The sequence below is a fragment of the Bidens hawaiensis genome, unplaced genomic scaffold (assembly GCF_021521415.1).
Source record: "Bidens hawaiensis isolate Kalapana, Puna unplaced genomic scaffold, B.hawaiensis_p1.1 tig00009159_1, whole genome shotgun sequence".
Taxonomy (NCBI): Eukaryota; Viridiplantae; Streptophyta; class Magnoliopsida; order Asterales; family Asteraceae; genus Bidens; species Bidens hawaiensis.
The window spans coordinates 204260-226077 of record NW_027491673.1 but is presented as its reverse complement, the minus strand read 5'-3'; the positions used below and the strand labels follow the sequence as shown (position 1 = coordinate 226077).

General features: G+C 41.2%; 1 protein-coding gene across 1 annotated transcript; it reads left to right on the top strand.

The window, feature by feature from the left end:
- The first annotated feature begins 652 nt into the window (after positions 1 to 652).
- Positions 653 to 3107, top strand: LOC143531384 (protein CLMP1-like). The gene has a single exon (XM_077026692.1). The coding sequence runs from the start codon at positions 653 to 655 to the stop codon at positions 2948 to 2950; it is 2298 nt and encodes a 765-aa protein (XP_076882807.1). The 3' UTR covers positions 2951 to 3107.
- The last annotated feature ends 18711 nt before the right edge of the window (positions 3108 to 21818 follow it).

Sequence of the window (21818 nt, the reverse complement as noted above, 5' to 3'; positions counted from 1 at the left end):
AAACCTAAATGTTTTTAAATATCGTCATCCCTAGTCCTCTATATCACCGAACAAATTACAAATGAAATTGCTTGAATTATTAGGCACTCCTCTTCGCTGTTCTTTTGTTTATTAGGAAATTTCTACACCACTTTAAACAAGTCAAAATCTGACAATACCAGTCATTCAATTTAACCGAGATGTGGATAATGCCAAATCCATTGATATCCGACAACGAACCATTAGATGTTTCGAGATTTCAGAAACAAATCACATAACACACCAGTATCATCATCTCCGATGTTTATACCTCTTGTTATTAGTGCTGTTTTTGTTAAGACATTATTTTACGACTAAAAATGCTAACACACAAAAAATAAATGTTACAAAAGTTGAAGGACTATTTATACAATAACAATAATAATTCAAGTTATGATACACAAACACAAGTCGGCCCCGAACTCCACTTGATATTGATATTGTAAACTCATCTTCTCTGCAACTGCAACTGCTGTTATCTAGGGTTTCCAATCCAACCACTCTATACTATAACCCCCAAATCTTCAATCTTTATCTCAATTGCTTCAAAACCCACTTTCACATCAGTCTTCTAATCCAACCCCAGGTAATAATTTCATCTCCAATTAGTTCTGTTTTTACTTAGAAAACAAACATGGGCAAATCTGGTGGTAGGAAGAAGAAGTCTGGTAGTGGTAGTGGTAGTGGTACTAGTGTTAATCAAAGTCAAAACCCTAGTCAAACTGGTAGTCAAGTTAACCCGAAACCCGCTTCCGCCGTGGCCAACGGTGGCGGTATTGATTTGGATTCAACTATTTTCTTGAAAAGAGCTAATGAGCTTAAAGAAGAAGGTAACAAAAGGTTTCAAGCTAGGGACTTTGTTGGTGCACTTGAACAGTATGAGAATGCGCTTAAACTCACCCCGAAAACCCACCCGGACCGAGCCATTTACCATAGCAATCGAGCGGCTTGCTTGATGCAAATGAAGCCCATTGATTACAAAATGGTGGTGTCTGAGTGTTCTATGGTTCTTCAGGTTCAGCCTGGGTATGTGCGGGCCCTGCTTCGTAGGGCCCGCGCTTTTGAAGCGTTGGGGAAGTATGAAATGGCGATGACGGACGTGCAGACGCTCTTATCGGCTGACCCGAATCATCGGGATGCTTTGGAGATTGCTAGAAGGCTACGGGCTCCGATCATTAGAGCACGCCAAGAGGCCCAGCAGGATCTCCAGAGCCGTCCTTCACCGGCGGCTCTTGGAGCTTCTGCTATCCGTGGTGCCCCCATTGCTGGGCTTGGGCCCTGTCTACCGGCCCGGCCGGTTCCGAAGAAGACCGGGTCGGGACCTGCTGGGAATAATAAGGTGGTGGATAAGACGTATCCGATCCCACCCGTTGAAGTTGACCCCGAGGTCAAAACAACCCAAATGCCGAAGCTTGTGTTAAAGCCTTCAAGTGGCTCTAATAATAAACCTAGTGCTAATGGCGATAGTAATAATAATAGTAATAAGCAGGCTGAAAAGCTGATATTGTCTAATAAACCGGCTGCTACTGAAACTGCAATTCAATGGAGATCTTTGAAACTCGTTTATGATCACGATATACGTTTAGCACAAATGCCGGTTAACTGCAGCTTTAAAGTGTTAAGAGAGATTGTTAGCAAAAGATTCCCGTCTTCTAACTCGGTTTTGATTAAATACAAAGACGATGACGGGGATTTAGTAACCATAACGTGTACCCACGAGCTTAGGTTAGCCGAATCCATTGCAGATGGGCCCGTTCTACCCAATAAAGAACCAGACGTCAAAAAAACCGACCTGTTTGGGATGTTAAAACTGCATATAGTTGAGGTTAGCCCCGAGCAAGAGCCGCCGTTGCTAGAAGAAGTAGAAATTGAAGAACCGAAACCTGTTGAAATTGAACAGATCGAGTCTGTCGAGCCGGTTGAAGTAAACAACAGTGGGTCCCAGTCTAACCCTGAGACAGATAATAACAATAAGGCGGAAAAAGAAACACAAAAACTGGCGTCAACCGAAGACCCGGAGTTGAAAGAAGTTGAAATGGATGATTGGTTGTTTGAATTTGCCCAACTGTTCCGAACTCATGTCGGGATCGACCCCGACGCGCATATTGACTTACACGAGCTCGGGATGGAAATGTGCTCAGAAGCGCTTGAGGAAACCGTTACAAGCGAAGAAGCTCAAGTATTATTCGACAAAGCAGCTTCGAAGTTTCAAGAAGTCGCGGCTTTGGCGTTTTTCAACTGGGGAAATGTGCATATGTGTGCGGCTCGTAAACGGATTCCAATAGACGATTCAGGTGACCAAGAAATGGTGGCGAGTCGACTTCAAGCAGCATACGATTGGGTTAAAGATAAGTACACGTTAGCAAGAGACAAGTATGAAGAAGCCTTATCGATAAAACCCGACTTTTATGAAGGGTTGCTTGCGTTAGGCCAACAACAGTTTGAGATGGCGAAACTGTATTGGTCGTTTGTGGTTGCTAAAAAAGATGACCTGTCAAAGTGGGACCCGACTGAAACGATTCAGCTTTTCGATAGTGCGGAGCAAAAGATGAAATCCGCAACCGAAATGTGGGAAAAGCTTGAGGAACAAAGAGCCAAAGAAGCTAAAGAAGTTAAAGATAATAATAATGTGAGCAAGAAAGAAGAACAGTTGAAGAAAAAGTCAAAGGTCAACGAGGTGTCGGGTGATGAAGCAGCGGAACAAGCGGCGGTTATGAAGTCTCAGATTCATCTGTTTTGGGGTAATATGTTGTTTGAAAGGTCTCAAGTTGAGTGTAAGTTGGGTTTGACCGGTTGGGAGAAGAATTTGGAGACCGCAGTTGAGCGGTTCAAGCTTGCGGGTGCATCAGAGGTTGATATAGCTACGGTTTTGAAGAACCATTGTTCTAATGCGGAGGCGGTTGAAGGTGGCGAGAAAAAGGTACAAGAGTAAGTTTAAGATTTGATGGAAGTTGTGTTTATTTTTTTTTAGTTTTATGTGTTGGGAAATTGTGTTTTGTTTTTTTAGATTTGAGGAAGGGTTTGTTAAAGAACAAAATTTGGGGCCAAAATTTTTCATGGTTTGGATCATGAGTTTTTTTATTATTATTTATCTGGTATCTGGTGCTTGTTTTCAAGCCAATGTTTGTTTCAGTGTCTAAGATGCTAAGGTTGATTGGATTAATTGGTGTTCTTAACTTGTTATGATTGCTAGTTTTGTTCCAAGACAATAATATTTGCCTGTTCTCTCTTTATATTATTGTTGCTTTATGAGCAGAAGCCTGTCATGTTCCATACATTTGGTCTAGCAATGTTGACTTAAGTTATTGACCATTGAATTTGTTTGTATTTTGAAACCTGATTGAAATTTCAGTTGCGTGTATTGTGTAAAGAGGTAAGCAAAAACGATTAACGAAAACCAAAACCGAACAGAATTAACCAACCACAAACTATAACTGATGGTGCGGTTTTTATAAACTGAAATTACAGTTTGGTTTTGGTTATACATTGTTTTAGTTCAAAATCCATTAACAAATATTTTGGTCAAATGCTTTTGGCCCAAACTTATTATTTTAGGTTTATTTTTCCAAGCCAAACACATTTCATGCATAAATGCAAAACAAAAAACCGGCTCATAACCGAACTGAACCTATAAGTAAAACTGAAAAAACGAATATCTGAAACTGAAAGGTTTCATAGAACCGAAATTTTGAGTTTTAATTGGATCCTATAAACTTAGTTGATCATTAAAAAAAGTAAAAATAAAAAAAAGAGTAAAGCGCCAAAATCATCCCTGAGTTTTGGTCAAATATGCGATTTTAGTCCAAAAATGTTTTTTTTTTGCAATTGAACCACTGAGGTTTATCACTTTTTGCCATTATCGTCCAAATCTCTAACTTTGTTAGTTTTTTAACATTAAATGAAGGGCAAAACTGTCTTTTTGATCTACTTAATTTCTGGCCGATTTATTTATCCTTGTTAAATAACTTTTCTTCCTCATTCACTATCTACAAACCCTAATTCCTTATACCCCCCGCCACCCCCTTTTCAATTTCTATAACACCACAGCAGGAAACCAACAACTTTTATAACAGCGGAAAACTCAAACCAAGATCGAGATGTTTTGGGGCAAATCGGAATGATGAGAACCACAATTTTCCGGTGAGCAAAATTGATTTGGGGCAAATCGGAAAACCAAAATCTAGACGGCAGATCTGAAATTGTTAGCATGCTCAAAGTATGCTCTCGATTGGAGCAACAACACAACACAACGTAGATATGTGTTTGCTTGAAGTAATGAAGCCGATTTTGTTGTGAAATGAGATCACCGAACTAAGGTGTTGGTGATATTCAAACGGCGGCAGTAATGAGGACTGTATCAGTGATTAAGGTACAAGCCCTTTCCTGGCGAGCATCAGACGGGCGGAAGACGGTGGTCTGTCGTTAGAGACGGTGATGGTTCAAGTGTTGGACGAGCAGTGTTTGCGGTATCTAAGCCGGATCGAGTGGCGGTGATCTAGATGATGAAGATGGCTCAATGGTGGCGGTGGCGCTGTTTGTGTGGTGTCGATACATGGTGGTGGCCAGATGGGGGTCGACAAACCGATGATGGTTGTAACCACCATGTATCGACACCACACAAACAGCATACTGCAGGTTTCAAATCTTTACGTCCTTTGGCTCTAACTCAATTAAATTTGTTCGTTAAATTTGATCATGTGTCAGGGTAAGTTTGTAATTTCCACATTTATTAAATGATTGAAAATAAAAAACATATATATACTTGTATATGTGCCAAAATTTGAAACATGCTTTTCCCTGTCACGATTCACAGTATCATTCCCAGATCTCAAACCTTCATCTTTCTCTTCTTCCAGGTTTTTCCGGCCACCCATACATCATTCCGACGAGTTCTTTAAACTTAAAATTGGATTGCAAATTAATCTAGAAACCGTACAACAAACCCGAAACCTCAAAACGTGAATCATGATAGCGTTTTCACGCATTACAGGAACCATATGTATCGAGGCTACAATCGTGTTCGAGACATTTTACTCACCAAATCAAGTTATCGTTATCGTTCTCTCAAACTTCGTTGCACCCGCCACCTCCGCCGCCACCGTGTTTCCGGCCAGATTCTACATGTTGATCAAGCATCACTTCAAGGTATGAAGTACCGTATTCTTTTCGTGTTGATCCATCGAACAAAAGCCCTAACATCTCGTTCCCAAATTATTAACATCGGAAACGAATTTCAAACTTTTGAATCGGGTCATAGTCTAGAGTTCGATTATGGAAAGGGGATAAAATTGAGTATGTGTTGCAAGGATGATCGAAGAGTGACTTAAGGAATCATTCTGCAATTGTTGTAGTAGATCGGTGTCTGGTAATTATCATCTGATTTGAAAAGGTACGATGCTGGAGTTGGCCGACGGTGCAAACAAGAGTGGGCGAAGTGGTGTGGCCATGCTAAGAGGGTTTTGGTTGAAGAAGATAACAGTTGTGGGTGAGAGAATAAGAAACGGTGGTCGCTAGCCAGCGATGGTGGCTTGGCCGGAGCTGAAGATGATGGACGGAAAGGGACTACTGATGTTGATGTGTGTTTAGGACTTAGGAGAGAGAGAGAGAGAGAGAAATTGATGGGTTTTAATTTGTTTTTAATTAGATTAATAAAATTACAAACTTGCTCTCATGTGTATTGCACATGATCAGATTTAATGAAAAAATTTAACTGGGTTAGGGTTAAAGGACGTAACGTGAAAGAGATTTGAAACATGCAGTATGCTTTTTGCTATTAATTTTGCTAAAGGACGTCAATTGAGAAAACGTTCAAACACAAAGGACGTCTTTTGCCATTTTATTTAATATTTTTTTTTGACATGCGTATATATCTTTGAATCTTGGTCATGTTTTGCTTATTTCAGAATATTACGTGAATCTTGGTCATGTTTTTTTTTACATGCGTATATATCTTTTTAGTTTATGTTGTAATACATTATATAAAATATAATTATTTTTACTTACACCCGTTTTGACATATTACCCGACGTACATAGTGTGTTTATTTTACCATATATGAGAAACCAAAAAAGAGGAAATAACGTTTAACTTAACATCTACGATCATTAACAAAGAGCGTTGGTGGTCTTCAACGACACCTACAATACAAGAACAAATTTGAACAAACCTCATGAAAAACCTCAAGTATAACACTATGAAACTCCTCAAAATTCATAGATATATAACAATTCAAAAGCCTACGAAGATCTTTAGAGTTAGAAATCCGGTTTGTAGTAATCATCTCCATCATGGAGTCTCGAAAATCTTGTCTAAGATTATACGAAGATTTCTCCATTGCCACCATCACAAACAACCTATTACTTTCATCTCTTACCCTTCTCCTCTCTTCATATCTTCTTTCTTGCCTTTCTCTTATTAATTGGTCTAATCTTTCTTGAACCATCGCGTGTGCGAGGCTTGAGACGGCTGGAAATCTGTCTGATTTCCTGCTGTCGGTTTCTTCTTCGGAAGAAGATGAAACACTAAGCCTACAATTGCAACACAGTGTCTTGCATCCTTTATATGGGAGTTTTTGCTTCTTGAGAAGACCTCTAGAGGTTTGCATTTTGATATGAGGGTGTGAGTGTGTAAAAAGATATATTTATGGCAAGTGAGATTAAAAGCAAAAAGAAAAAGGTGGTCAAGTAGGAGATTTCATGATTGTGTCACTAAGAGTACAATGAATCAGCCAATCAATGGGTAATCTTGTATCCCCATTTAAGTTGGAGTGTGATAGGCCAAGGTGAATTATGAAGGTTATACTACAATAAAGAGTGTGTTTGGATGTACTTTCAAATTGGTCGTGTTTTTGGGTTGACAGGTCGAATACCAAACATGAACTTAAACACGACAAGAACTCGAAAAATCAAGCCTGACACAAAAATCCAAATAATGACACCCGTAGTCAGATGTCAACCCATTTTACCTGATTTTTCTTATTTAATATCGTCTATTGTATATTAATATTCTATAAAATTCTATATATACAATAAAAAGCACAATCATGTTCAGACTATTGTGTTTTAAGTTCTAATACTTAATGCCCCCTATTCTTTGATCTTAAAATTTTGACATAAATATAAAAAAGCACAAATATACCATTATTGACTAAGCTAAAACCCATAAGTTTCATGTTATATTAAAATTACATCCTAGAATTAATAATATATTATAACCAGGTGCATATGGCACATGACTATTGCCTGTCATTTGAGAAAACCTATAAGTTACCACACACCACATGGCTTCATTATTGAATAAAGTCCCTTTTTTACTTCAAAACTTAACACCAACAACTTATTTTCCATCTCAACTAGGGATGATCATTCAAACCGGTTCCTGGAACCGAACCGGTGGACCCGAACCGGAACCGAACCGGTTCCTACCCGTTTTTGGTAGGAACCGGACCCTATCTGATTCAACCCGATGATCCGGGACCGGTTCTTGAATTTTTGAGTTGGGCCGGGTAGGAACCGGAACCGAACCGGAACCGGTTCTGGAACCGAACCGGTTGGAACCGGTTAGGAACCGGTTCTAGCCGTTATAACCATTCTAGCCGTTGGAACCTGGTTTTATGGCCGTTTTTTGACCGTTGGGGTCAAAAATGACCGTTTTTTGGCTCCCCCAATCACCCCACTACTAGTATAAATAGGTATTTGGTGTCATGGGTTCATCACAACACTCAAAACGCAAACCCGAACGCAAAAAAATACAAAAAAAACGCTATTACAACGTTTTGAGTTCTCTAATCTCTTGTTTTCTCTTCTTCTATATTCATATTTGTTGTTATGGCTGCCTCACAATCATCGGTTGGTCAAGGTTCCATCGCCGAACCAAGTTTCGTTCGTATTGTACCTCATAATCGTAATCAAGAGATTTGGTGCAATTGGGATTTGGTTGAATTGAGTGACCATTCAATGAAGGCTCGGTGCAAGTTTTGTGGGATTTATTTAAACCTAATTTCGAATTCAAATTTGAAGAAACACATCGAAAAACCGTATTGCAAGGCGTTGAAAAAGAACGTCGATTCGCAACAAACGCAAATGGATAGTGAAGGCGGAATATTTACATACCAAATTGATCGAGTTCAAGATCGTATGGCGAAGTTTGTGATTCAAGAAGCTTTGCCGTTTAGCCACTTCGACAACCCTCGCTTAACCGCCATGATTCGAGATACGCTTCAACCACAATACACTCACGTAAGTCGTCATACTCTTAAACGTTATTGTTTAAAATTGTGGAAGAAGGCCAAAGAGGTACTAATTGCATATTTTGAAAATATAAATACGGGAATAAACTTAACTAGTGATGTTTGGTCGGCTCCACATGGTCTACCCGAATCTTATCTTTGTGTCACCGCTCATTGGGTAGACCCGTCATCGTGGGAAATGATGAAACGCACCATTGCTTTCGAACTCTTTGAGTATCCACATACGGGAGATAATTTGTTTGAAATTTTAGATTATGTTATAAAAACTTATAAACTAGAAAATAAAATATTTTCAATGGCATTTGATAACGCGTCGAATAATACATCGGCGGTTGATAAATTAAAATTAAAATATACGCCGATTTGCAATGGTGTATTTTTTCACTCAAGGTGTGTTGCACATATCATTAATTTAATCGTGCAAGACGGACTTGCTTCGGATGAGGTTACATCAGTTATAAACGATTTTAGAATAATGTTACATGAAGTTTTTAAGAAAAGTAAAAAAAAAAGACAAATGGAATATAGAAAATTTTGTAAAGATACGGGAAGAAAAGCTTTGGGAGCTAATTGGGATGTACCTCATCGATGGAATTCCACTTGCATAATGTTACAAAGTGCTTTGAAACAAAGAGAAACTTTACAAATGTTTCATTCTAGTCTTGCCGAGGATGATTTGGCAATCCCCTTTTCAAATGAGAAATGGGAAATTATCAATGACTTATCGACTTTTCTTGAAGTTTTTAAAACATCAACTACGAAACTATCGGGAACGTATTATCCGACAAGTCCCTTGGTTCTTTCGGAGTTATTTTTAATCGTTAACAATCTTAAAGAATTTGAAAATAAAAGTCCAATGTTTTCAAACATCATATTACCAATAAAGTTTAAATTAAAAAAATACTTTCTTAAATTGCCACCGATTTTTACTTGCGCCGCCGCTTTAAACCCAATGTTAAATGTTACGGGGGTTGAATGTGTTATAGACGAAATTTTTTCAGGCTTAGATATGCATGAAGTTGACCCAAACTTTTCAACAGAGGCAAAAAATTATTTTAACTTGAATTTTAAATTTATGTATGACTTTTATTTAAATAAATATGGGTCAAACATACACATGCCTACGCCGGGGGGGTCTTCATCAAGTTCAAGTGCTACTAGAGTACGAGATCCCATGATTAGCCTTATGAACACCGTTCGCAACGTAACGGCTAAAAAACAAAGGGGTAACACCCCTTCAAGCGAACTAGGAAGGTATAGTGCATATGATTACTCTACCGGTTTATCCGAAGAGGAATATGGCACTTTTGATGTTTTGGCTTGGTGGAAGGTAAAGGAAACCCAGTTTCCGATTCTTGCCACCATGGCCCGTGATTTACTAACTGTCCAAGCTTCTACGGTAGCTTCGGAATCCGCTTTTTCTCTTAGTGGCAGGGTAATAACGGTGAGAAGAACAAGACTAAATTCGGAGTCGGTGGAGATGTGCATTTGCTTAAAGGATCACTTGGACTCAATCGATCGTATTCAACACGTAACCACTCTCGAAGATGAAACACCACTTGATGTTCGAGTGCACGACGAACAAGAAGGCATTTCTACAAATAATTCCGAGGAAGAAGTCGCCGCTCAATAATTACGACGAACAAGAAGGCTTTTCTAGAAATAATATGTCACAACTTTATATTTATAAGTTTAATGTTTTGTAGTTTGTTTTTGAAGATTTTAAAACATGTAACCTTTTTTTTTTGAACTTCTTAAAGTAAATAAAATGAATTTTATGTTAATTGTTTTGTTTATTTTTCATGCTATACAAATACGAATCGTAGTTTAGAATCCAAATCGCAAACGAAAAACGAAAAAAAAAAAAAATTTTTACACTGTAACCGGTTGGAACCGGTTACAGTGTAGGAACCGGTTTAGGAACCGGTAAGAACCGGTTCCATAGGTTAGGGGTCTGAGGGTGGGAGAACCGGTTCGGTTCCCTAACCGGTTCGACCCTGGAACCGGTTTAAAAGGGGATTTTGATTATAGGAACCGGTTAGAAACCGGTTCCGGTTCCTAATCCCAAACCGTTTTGAACATCTCTAATCTCAACCCTGCCAAACAACCACTTTTGATCAGTTTTTAAATACATTTTAGTATCTTGAGAATTGCCACCATGTTTGGTGAGCTGCTGATATGGCAGAAGCTGTATCACTCCTTATAGAAAGTTCATAACTTTGCAGGCTTCTTTACTTTTGTTATTCTCACTGAAGAGGTAGGTCCCAGCAGAGCCCAGTTGGACCCGCAAGACTCACCTTGAAGAGGGACGTCTACGCAAAGACCAACTGGTTCCGCATGACCCACCATGCTCAGAGAGATGAAGACCTTACGCGTAGTACGCCAGCTGTTCCCGCAGGAAAAGCCTCCCAGTGGTAAAGTACCCCGCCTGTTCCCGCAGCTGCGGATACAAGCCATGAGGGAAGGCTACCCGCACTAATAGTAAGGCTACACGCACAAGGCACTAACTCTTAATAATTCAGTAATGTCACCTGAAGAAGGAATGAGCAAGGCTTTAGACCACGTGACTTCTCCAAAACCTTTAGACCAACTGTTGCAAATGCGGAAACGTCCAAGTTTGCAAGGGACATTGCGGAAGCAATCGCCCCAAAGAGTGCCAAACAGATGTCCAACATCGGCACTTATGATGGTATATCCGACCCAGACGATCACTTGAACAGATTAATAGCGGAGGCAACCGTCAGCAACTGGACGGAACCCACGTGGTGTTATATGTTCCAGATGACGCTGGTTGGAGCGGCCAGGGCGTGGTTTGATCGTATACCGGTCCACCACATCTATGATTGGGCGAACTTCCAACACAAGTTCAGCCAGCACTTCAGTCAACAGAGGAAACATACTGAGGAGCAGTGGACGAGCTCAACTGCGTTAGAGAGGAGGATGAATCTTTACTAGACTTCATCACTCGCTTCAACTAGAAAAAGCTGAGTCTGGGCACCATAAGCGAAGATCTTGTTCGCGCCGCTTTCATCCAGGGCGCTGAATACCCGGAGCTTATCCGCACGTTGACGGGTAAAGACGGCATGCCATCCACATGGGATGCCATCATGACGGTGGCCTAGCGCTTTGCCGAAACGGAGAAGCAACTGGGTAGGGATCTTCCCCAGAGTACAAACCCTTTCACGCAGAGGACTAGTGAAAACAACGTCCGGACCGCCCGGCAAAACAAAAAGAGAAAGCTAGGTATTTGGCAGTCAAGGGTAAACTTTGACACCTCATCCAGCTCTCGCCCTCTAGTAGGCGGAAGGGATAACACACACCCATCAAGCCGAAACCCCCGGTGGACGCCACTCACCAAAAGCGTCACGGAGATATTTGCCACCGAAAAACTCCCATGGCCAAAAGCTCCAATGATCCGGCAGCAACATAACGCGGATCAGAGCAAATCCTGTGACTTCCACGGGACAAAGGGTCACACCACTGAGGAGTGTACATCCTTGAAGGATATTGTTAAAACATTCGTCAAGGATGGAAAACTTACACACCTTGTGGCATCAATCAAGAATGGAGGGAGGAATGATAACCGATACAAAAGCAACGGACGAAAGCCCGTTGACATCAGCATCAACATGGTTCATAGTAACGTCAGAGGAAGAAAAAGACGAACGACAGAACCGTACGCGTGGAAGGAAGCTGAGGTGCGCTTCCCGCGAGTGCCAGGATGACCCAGCAAAGAAGGCCCTATCGTCATCAAAAGCCAGCTGGGGCACTACATCACTTCCCGCACTCTTGCTGACAACAGCGCCTCGTCAACGGTTATGTACAGGCAGTTCTTCGACAAGCTAGACGACGAAGACAAGGAACGCCTGGAAACGGTCTACGCCTCGATGGAAGGGTTCGACGGCAGCACAAACACCCCCCTGGGTATCCTATCTTTCCCCGTCATTCTCACGGACGGGAAACACTCCCGCACAGAAGACGTAGACTTTGTCGTAATGAGGAAGCCACACCACACATACGACATTCTCTTCGGGAGAGACGGGATGGCAAGATTCAATGCCGTGGTATCTTCAGTCCACGGCATGATGGGATGGCCAACAGCTGAGGGTGTAGCGATGATCACTGGTATTCCCCAGGTATGCATCGCATCTGTCTCATCTAAACCCAAACCAAAGATGGCAAAACCAACCATCACCGAACCAGAAGAATGGGCCTTCAATGGCAAATACCTTGACCAGGCTGTTACCATTGGCCCAACAGTCACTGATCCTACGCGCACCTTACTCAAACGCTTACTACAGAAAAACGCTGACATCTTCGCGTGGACACCAGCTGACATGACTGGTGTACCTCGAAGCAAGGCAGAGCATAAACTCAAGTGTGACCCTGCTTTTACGCCAGTCATACAAAAGCGCAGAGTAATGGGGGCGGAACAAGCTAACGCGTGTAGAACCCAAGTCAAGGAACTCCTTGACACGGGCATCGTACGCGTTAGCAGATATCAAACATGGGTTGCAAATCCCGTCATGGTACCGAAATCTAACAAACAATGGCGCATGTGCATAGATTTCAAAGACTTAAACAAAGCATGCCCCAAAGATTGTTACCCGTTACCCGAATTTGACCTCAAGGTAGATTCGTTAGCACCGTTTCGCCTTAAATGCTTCCTTGATGCGTATAAGGGGTACCATCAAATCCACATGGCCGTTGACGATCAGGACAAAACCGCATTTCGGACGCCCGATGGCACATTTTGTTATCAAATGATGCCATTCGGACTTAAGAATGCCGGGTCCACATACCAACGCCTGATGGACACAGAGTTTCATGCCCAAATTGGGAGGAACTTGGAAGTCTACATGGATGACTTGGTCATCAAAAGCCCTGACCCAGAAGCGATGTTGAAAGACATCGAAGAAACTTTCAACACGCTCAGAAAGAAAAACATGAAGCTCAATCCGAGCAAGTGTTCCTTTGGGATGGAAGAAGGGAAGTTCTTAGGAGTCATTGTTACTAAAGATGGCTTCAGAGCGAACCCTGAAAAGGTCGAAGCCATTATCAAAATGGAATCACCTACTACCATCAAGCAAGCTCAGACACTGAATAGACGACTAGTCGCACTTAACCGCTTTTTGGCAAACCATGCGGATAGGTCGTTCCCATTCGTGTCAACATTGAGAAACTGTTTAAAGAAAACGCACTTCCGCTGGACACCAGAAGCGGAAGCAGCTTTTCAGGAAATTCGGTCACGCTTGATCGAACTCCCAACGCTCACAGCACCAGAAGCGGGGGAGGAATTAATCCTATACCTTTCCGCCACAGATAGAGCAACCGGGGCAGTCCTGCTAGTAGAGCGAAAAGGCATCCAGATGCCAATCTACTATGTTAGCCGTGTCCTAACAGACGTAGAAACCCGGTACTCTACCCTGGAAAAATTAGTCTTAGCACTTGTACAGGCTTCACGCTGGCTAAGACGATATTTCCAGGGTCACCCAATCACCATTCTCACCAACTTCAAACTTGCAAATGTTCTAGGCAAACCCAAATTGTCAGGACGCCTAGCCAAATGGGCAATAGAATTGGGAGAATACGCGATAAAGTACAAACCGAGGCCAGCCATAAAAGGCCAGGTCTTGGCCGACTTTATTGCAGAAGTCCCCGCTTCGCGGGAGAAAGAGTGCCAGGAGGAGGCTCAACCCTCTCCAGCACAGGACATCGATGATGTCTGGCGACTCTACACTGATGGAGCAGCCAGCAACGAGGGTTCAGGCGCAGGGTTGAAACTAACCAACCCAGCAGGCCAAGAATACACTTACGCTATTCGACTGGATTTTCCAAGTACGAATAACGAAGCGGAGTATGAAGCATTCCTGGCCGGGCTGAGAATTGCGCGTAAGATGGGAGTGAAAAACTTGGAAGCCCACGTGGATTCCATGTTAGTAGCCAACCAAATAAACGGGACGTACACGGCCGTGAACGACACAATGGCCCTGTACCTCGCACAAGCAAAAACCCTTATGCGCGATTTTAACGATTGTAAGGTCATACACGTCAAGCGTAGCGAAAACAAATCTGCAGATGCGTTAAGCAAGCTTGCATCATTAGCCTTCACCCACTTGGGAAAGGACATCCGCATTGAACTCCTTGGAGCACCATCAGTCCCGCACAAGGAAATCTGTGTCATCCAAACCGGCACAGAAACGTGGATGACACCAATAATAAATTACCTTGCGGCGGGTATACTACCAGAGTCAAAAACACAGACAAGAAAAATACGCTGTAAAGCACTGAACTATCAACTCATCGATGACATCCTTTACAGGCGTAATTTTCTTGGCCCACTCCTAAGATGCGTGGACAACCAAGATGCTGGCTACCTCCTAAGGGAAGTGCACGAGGGCATCTGTGGAATACACGCAGGTCCACGCGCTGTTGTAGCTAAGTTAAACAACGCGGGATACTTTTGGCCGAGGATGCATACAGATGCGCTGGCATACATCAGAAAGTGTAGGTCTTGCCAACTCTACGCACCCAACACTCATCGCCCGAAGAATGAACTTGTTCCAGTCACCTCTTCATGGCCATTTCAGAAGTGGGCCATCGATGTGACAGGCCCATTTCCCACAGCAGCAGGGAACGTTCAGTTTCTAGTGGTAGCCATCGACTACTTCACCAAGTGGATAGAAGCAAAACCCTTAGCCAAACAACCGCAAAACATATCAAAAAATTTATTTGGGAATTTATTATTTGTCATTTTGGACTTCCACAGAGTTTGGTGAGCGATAACGGAACCAACTTTGCTGACAAGAAGCTACAAAAGTGGCTGGAAGAACTTCAAATCACCCACACCTTTACCTCAGTGGCGCACCCGCAGGGTAATGGTGAGGTGGAAAGAGCAAATAAGAGCATCGTCGACGGCATAAAGAAAAGACTCTTGGAACACATATCCGGTTGGGTGGACGAAGTTCCACACGTCCTTTGGGCAAACAGAACGTTGAAAAAGGCAAGTACGGGAGAAACCCCGTTCAGCCTCACTTATGGCACTGAAGCCATGGTCCCGGTCGAAATTGGTCTACCCTCACCAAGGGTCTTGACTCAGCCAGAAGACAATGATGCAGAAAGACGGTTAGACCTTATGCTAACCGAAGAACGCAGAGACTTAGCCGCAGCGCGTGAAGAGAATTACAAGCGACAAATGCAAAAATACTACAACACGCGGGTAAAACTCTGCAACTTCAATGTAGGAGACTACATATTGCGTAACAACGAGGCTTCGAACCAAGAACGCCCAGGAAAGCTGGCCCCGGTCTGGGAAGGACCATACATTATCAAAGAAGTTTTGGGAAAGGGCGCATACCGGCTCGAAGGGCTCGATGGCACCCCCATCCCAAGAACATGGAATGGAGCTCAATTACGCAAATGTTACATGTAGATCAATTCCAAACTTATAAAGAAAAGGCCTAGAGCCACTTCTAATGGAAATGATTCTCCTTTATCACATTGTGTTGATAGCCTTACCTTTATACTTATAAACTTTCCACACTGATATACCGGTATTCACCGCATAAATAAGTGGGAAAGTAAGTCGTTGCGTGTGGAAGGCGGCAAAACCCGCATAAACACAAAAAACGGTAAAAATTTCTAAGGAAAAGATGAGGAAAACCTTCACGCAGGTCAGTTATGGGTGAAGTTTGGTCATCCTAAGTGAAAGTGACGGTCCTACCCGCACAATCATGATAGAGGAAACTGAACATTAACCTATTGACAACCACGCATCGAAAGGTTAACTTATTCAAAACACTTAGAAAATTTCTAAGGAAAAGATGAGGAAAACCTTCACGCAGGTCAGATATAGGTAAAGTTTAGCCATCCTACTAAGTGAAAGTGACGGTCTTACCCGCACAATCACGAAAGAGGAAGCAAAACTTTAACCTATTATCTGCCACGTTGAAAGGTTAACTTATCCAAACTACTCAAGAAATTGCTAAGTTAAACTAAAATATGCGTGAAACAAAGATTCAAAAATAAGAGGGAATATACCCCCTTACCTTGGAAAGCGAGAAACCATAAGACGACTGCGGGTACAGTGTCAAGGCGAAACTCTTCACATACTTAGCACTTGCAGGGAATCAAAGCTAACAAGATACCTTGGGAAACAAGAAACCGTAAGACAAGTGCGGGTACAGTGTCAAGGCGAAACCCTTCACATACTTAGCACTTGCAGGGAATTGAAGCCAAGAAGGATCTTATGGACCGTGCTTGCGGAAAGGGAAATAACACATCCGCATAGCGGGAACGTTGAGAACTAACTTGTTTGAAACTTCAAGGTGGAATTGGTGGTTTAACATAACTGATCACTATGTCCAAAACTACCAAAACCTCGTGAAGAATCTATGCAAGTGAAACTCAACGCTCCCGACGTGCGAAGGGGTTAAACACCTACCCGCATCATAACCAAAGATCAGGCAGAAAAGTCGGGAATTTCTGCGAGTGACATTAGGAAAACCGCGGGAAGAATCCCCACGGAAAACCTTAAAACTAAAAACCCTTTTCAAAACCCCTTGCTTAAGTCCAAAAGTTCACCTCACTTATTAACAATTCATGAGAAGAACAATGGACTGGGAGGACTTGAAGAGGTAGGTCCCAGCAGAGCCCAGTTGGACCCGCAAGACTCACCTTGAAGAGGGACGTCTGCGCAAAGACCAACTGGTTCCGCAGGACCCACCATGCTCAGAGAGATGAAGACCTTACGCGTAGTACGCCAGCTGTTCCCGCAGGAAAAGCCTCCCAGTGGTAAAGTACCCCGCCTGTTCCCGCAGCTGCGGATACAAGCCATGAGGGAAGGCTACCCGCACTAATAGTAAGGCTACACGCACAAGGCACTAACTCTTAATAATTCAGTAATGTCACCTGAAGAAGGAATGAGCAAGGCGGGAATACTCCCGCCCAAATGAGCCAGTCCGTACGCTTCTGGAAGATCTTTTGTACTATACCTGCCAAGGTATGGACAAAATAGACAAGATCTGACCAAAGCAGCCCATGAACCAATCACAGGGTGACAGCTCATCGACAACAGTACTAGGAGGAGCACGCTCTAGTACAAAATGTCACTATCAGCCGCTGCCTACTCACCAACCCTCATCGTGGCACGTACATAGCCTGTAGTTGGTGGAAAAGGAATAGTACACAGCCGGCCATGTCACTATCAGCCGCTGCCTACCCACCAACCACCAGCATGGCACGTACGTAGCCCACAGTTGGTGGAAAAGGAATATTATACAGCTGGCTGTACCTGCTTGGAAACCTACCTTCGGCTATAAATACTCCAACACCTTGGAACGATATCACATCTTATCACATATCATCTGATATTATCTTATCTAGCTATTTCTCTTAATATACACTTATATTCAGAGCAATCTAGTCTGATTCTCACGCCGGAGGGTGGTCACAAGGAGGTACCCCCCCCCCCCTTCTCAGTGACGAGCTCACGGTGTCTGTTTTGCAGGTCATCAGAAGAATAACCATCTTTGCCGGACCTAACCCTCGTGGGAAACATCTACTTAACCCTAAGATTATCCTTAATCCGCCGGGGTCACTTAGTGTTTCTTCACTCACCTACTGAATTATGGGTACATAATGATTAAAAACAGCTTACTTTAATCAACACAACATATATAATATTATCTCCATTAAGGATTAATTAACTTCAATAATCAATACTTGTCGGGGTGATTTGGATAAAAGCGAGATTATTATGTGCTGTTTTTAGGTGGCTCCCAAGTTACTCTCACTCTTGCTTGATCCTGAGTCCCTAATCATGCTAAGAATCTCAAGAGGATTGTACAACTAGATAGAACCTTTACTTTAGATATTTCTACTTTTCATCTGATCTCATTGCACATTCTATGCACAACATAGAAGAGGTATATGAAGGTTTTAAAGTAGGTACTTGGTGCTTATAATGATGCTTTTGTTGGAGAGACGTGTCTCCCGAACAAACACATGCGAACAATTATAAGTTTTCGCACAGAGAGTACGTGAAAATTATCTAGATAGCTACTGATATGCATAAACTAAGGAATACAACTAGAAATGGGAAAACTATAAACAACTAATAAAAGTGAAAACAAAGGCAGTTTTCACAAACATATGTAATTTCACACTGTGCAGCAAACATAAATCCAAAACTCGCGCAATAATCCATATTCGGATACAATTATTCAACAATGATGTAATTTGATGATGTTAAGCCAGAAATAGAATTAAGGCTAAGGACTTTTGGGGATTAGACATCAGAGAGGATTAGACATGATTTGCTAGACCTAAACCTCTCAGAGGACATGGTTGAGGATATGAATTCTTGGAGACTTAGAATTAAGGCTAAGGACTTTTAGGGAGAAAGAAATACCTTAGCGGTCTTCTTTACCTGATTTTTGGTCACACACCATATTGTTTCCTCTTCTCATATAGTTTTATATGGTTATCTATAAATGTATTGGTACTATTAATTTTACTACGTGCTACTATCAATTTTATTACTATTGTACTTTGATGCTCCTTATTTTCCCCCATACAATGTTATTTTGAGCTGAGGGTCTCCCTGAAAGCCACCTCTCTATCCCATCGGATAGAGGTACGGTGTGCCTACATCCCACCCTCCCCAGACCCTACTTATAGCTTTGCTATTGGTGGGATTCCACTGGGTATGATTGATTGATTGATTGATTGATTGATAAGCCAGAAATAATGAGTAATCTGAACTATTGAACCACTGAATCAAACTAGAAACAATCTGTACACTCAAACAATCACCGATCCATTGAATTCTGAATGAACTGATGCTGAATGGCTTTTAAATTTGAATCGCACATCAAATAATACCGAAACACACTTAGATCATCAATCTTACAAGCACTATAGCATCTATCCAAGATCAAAATAGTTCTAAAATCAATCCAATTAAACACTCTCAAATGAGCTCCAAGCTCCGATAGCACGGGTAGGACCCCTAATCTTCACAAGATGAATTGATATGACAACATTAAGGCGGAATCAAAGTGTAATTAAACAAAAAAAACATGATTATAGAGTAGAATCGTGTAACAATACCGTAAATATCAGTTATAGCTTCATTCATCTTCAAAGGATTTTACAGAGAATCTGACAATACAATGAAAACAAGTGTTACAAAAATGAATAAGAAAACCCTATGTATACACTAAGCAGTTTCTAGTTTTGCAAATATAGAGTTCTCGCATTCTTCAGTTTTCGTACGCCTGTGCCAAGACTGCAACTAGCGTTCGTATGCCCGTTGGGGATACTTATTGAGCATGTTCCTTTTTGAAGTAGTCTTGGACGAACTGTCAAAGTCGATTAAGGAGGCAGTTCAGTGGGTGCATGATGTTCGCAAACGATATTGTGTTAATTGAGGAGAGAAAGCAACATTTGAGCATAAGGCTAGAGGAGTGGCAAGCAACTTTAGAGAGGAAAGGTCTAAGGATTAGTCGCTCTAAGATTGAGCATCTCCACTACGACTTTGGTGGGGGTAAATGACGACGAGGATGCACATATCACCATTGAAGACCTTGTGGTTCCATAGGTAACGAAGTTCATCAAGTATCTATCATCGTCTGTCCATAGCGATTGAAATAGATAGTGGCATCATCCACCGCATACAGGTAGGATGGTATAGATGGAGTGGAATATTGTGCGATAGGAGATTCCCAAATAAGTTAAAAGGGAAAATTTATAGGGGTGGTAGCATATCAGAAACGATAAGGGAAGGGAGAATGAGATGGGTTGGACATGTGAAGGGAAGACAGTTGACGACTCCAGTTAGAGCCGTATAAAACATTACTAAAAGGGGGGGGGGGGTGAGACTAATCCAAAATGAGTGTGATAAGATTAGGCATGATATGTTAGATTTACACATTTCCGAGGACATAGTTGAGGATAAAAATTCTTGGATATATAGGATTAAGATTAAGGATTTTTAGGGAATATACCGTCTTGATTACAAATGTGTCTTACAGGTTTATTTACCTTACTTTTGTCATGTGACATGCTAATTATTAATTTTCATATCCCTATACATCACGTTCATTTTATTTCAACTTAATTTAATTTTATGCATATGTATCTTTTAGTTTTTTTAGTACTAAATAATATATTATTGTAATATTTTATTTTTATATTATTATCTTGTATTTTGTTATTTGTTACCCTATATTATCACCATTGTTATTAATCTATTTAGTACTATGACTAATGTTAGCATTATCATTACTACTATTTATTTGTTTATTGTTGGTGTTTCCTTCTACGGTGTCACACCTATGATTTTAGAGCTTGGTATCTATGAAAAGCAACTTTTTTATTCTTTGAGATAGATGTATGGTTTGCCTAACCCTACTAATAGTTGTGTTATTGGTGAGATTTTCTTGGTATGATTATTGTTGTTCTTTACATTTGTCAGTTTTCGCATAGCCAACTTCAACTCCTCTGTTTTCGCATATAAGACTGTTTTTTTCTTATACCATGTCAACTTCAAAATGTGTTTTGATTCCCGGGCATCTTTTATAAGCTTTTCAGTGAGTTATACGGACAAGGAGTTACTCCCTCCGTCCCATTAGAAGTGTCCACATTTCCTTTTTTATTTGTCCAATTACAAATGTCTACTTTCAAAATTTATTAACCAATTTCCAAAATTACCCTTAAACACACACAACTAACATTAATAAATAGGGATAACTCCATAAAATAGTAACTAACTTTGAAAGTTGTTTCAATCAGGTCACTGATAAAAACTTTTGTTTTAATCAGGTCATTGAACTTTTATTTTTGTTTCAATCCTAGATATTTTTCCTGGATAGCAGGTAATCTAGGTTTTTTTAAATTTTTCAATGTTTTTAATTTGCATAATAACTTTTATAGGTTGCGAAAATTAGTAAAAATGCGAAATATAATTTTAAAATTCCGAAAATTTGCAAAAAAAAGTTCGATAAATTGCAAAAATTGAAAAAAAAATGAAAAATGTTCAACTTTTTTTTTTTGGAAAATTGCAATAATTTACAATCCTTTTAGTTATATTGTTAATGGGTTGGGTCGAAACGGGTCATGGGTCGAAACGGGTCACTTAAAAAAGGGTTGTTTTGGTTCGGGTCAGAACGGTTAGGGTCAGCAGGTTCGGGTTAGAACGGGTCAAGGTCGGAATGGATCAAAACGGGTTTCGAGTCAGTTTTTTTTAACCAGCGAATCAGCGCGTTTTCAACACGTTTCAGCTCATTTTAACTGCAAAAGCTCGTTTAAGCGTTTTTTTCAGTTCGTTTCAGCACTTAACAGCTCGTTTAAGCAAATTTTTAGTTCGTTTCAGCATCTAACAGCTCGTTTAAGCGATTTTTCAGTTCGTTTCAGCACCTAACAGCTCGTTTAAGCAATTTTTCAGTTCGTTTCAGCACGTAACAGCCGTTTAAGCGATTTTTCAGTTCGTTTCAGCACTTAATAGCTCGTTTAAGCGATTTCTCAGTTCATTTTAGCACGTAACAGCTCG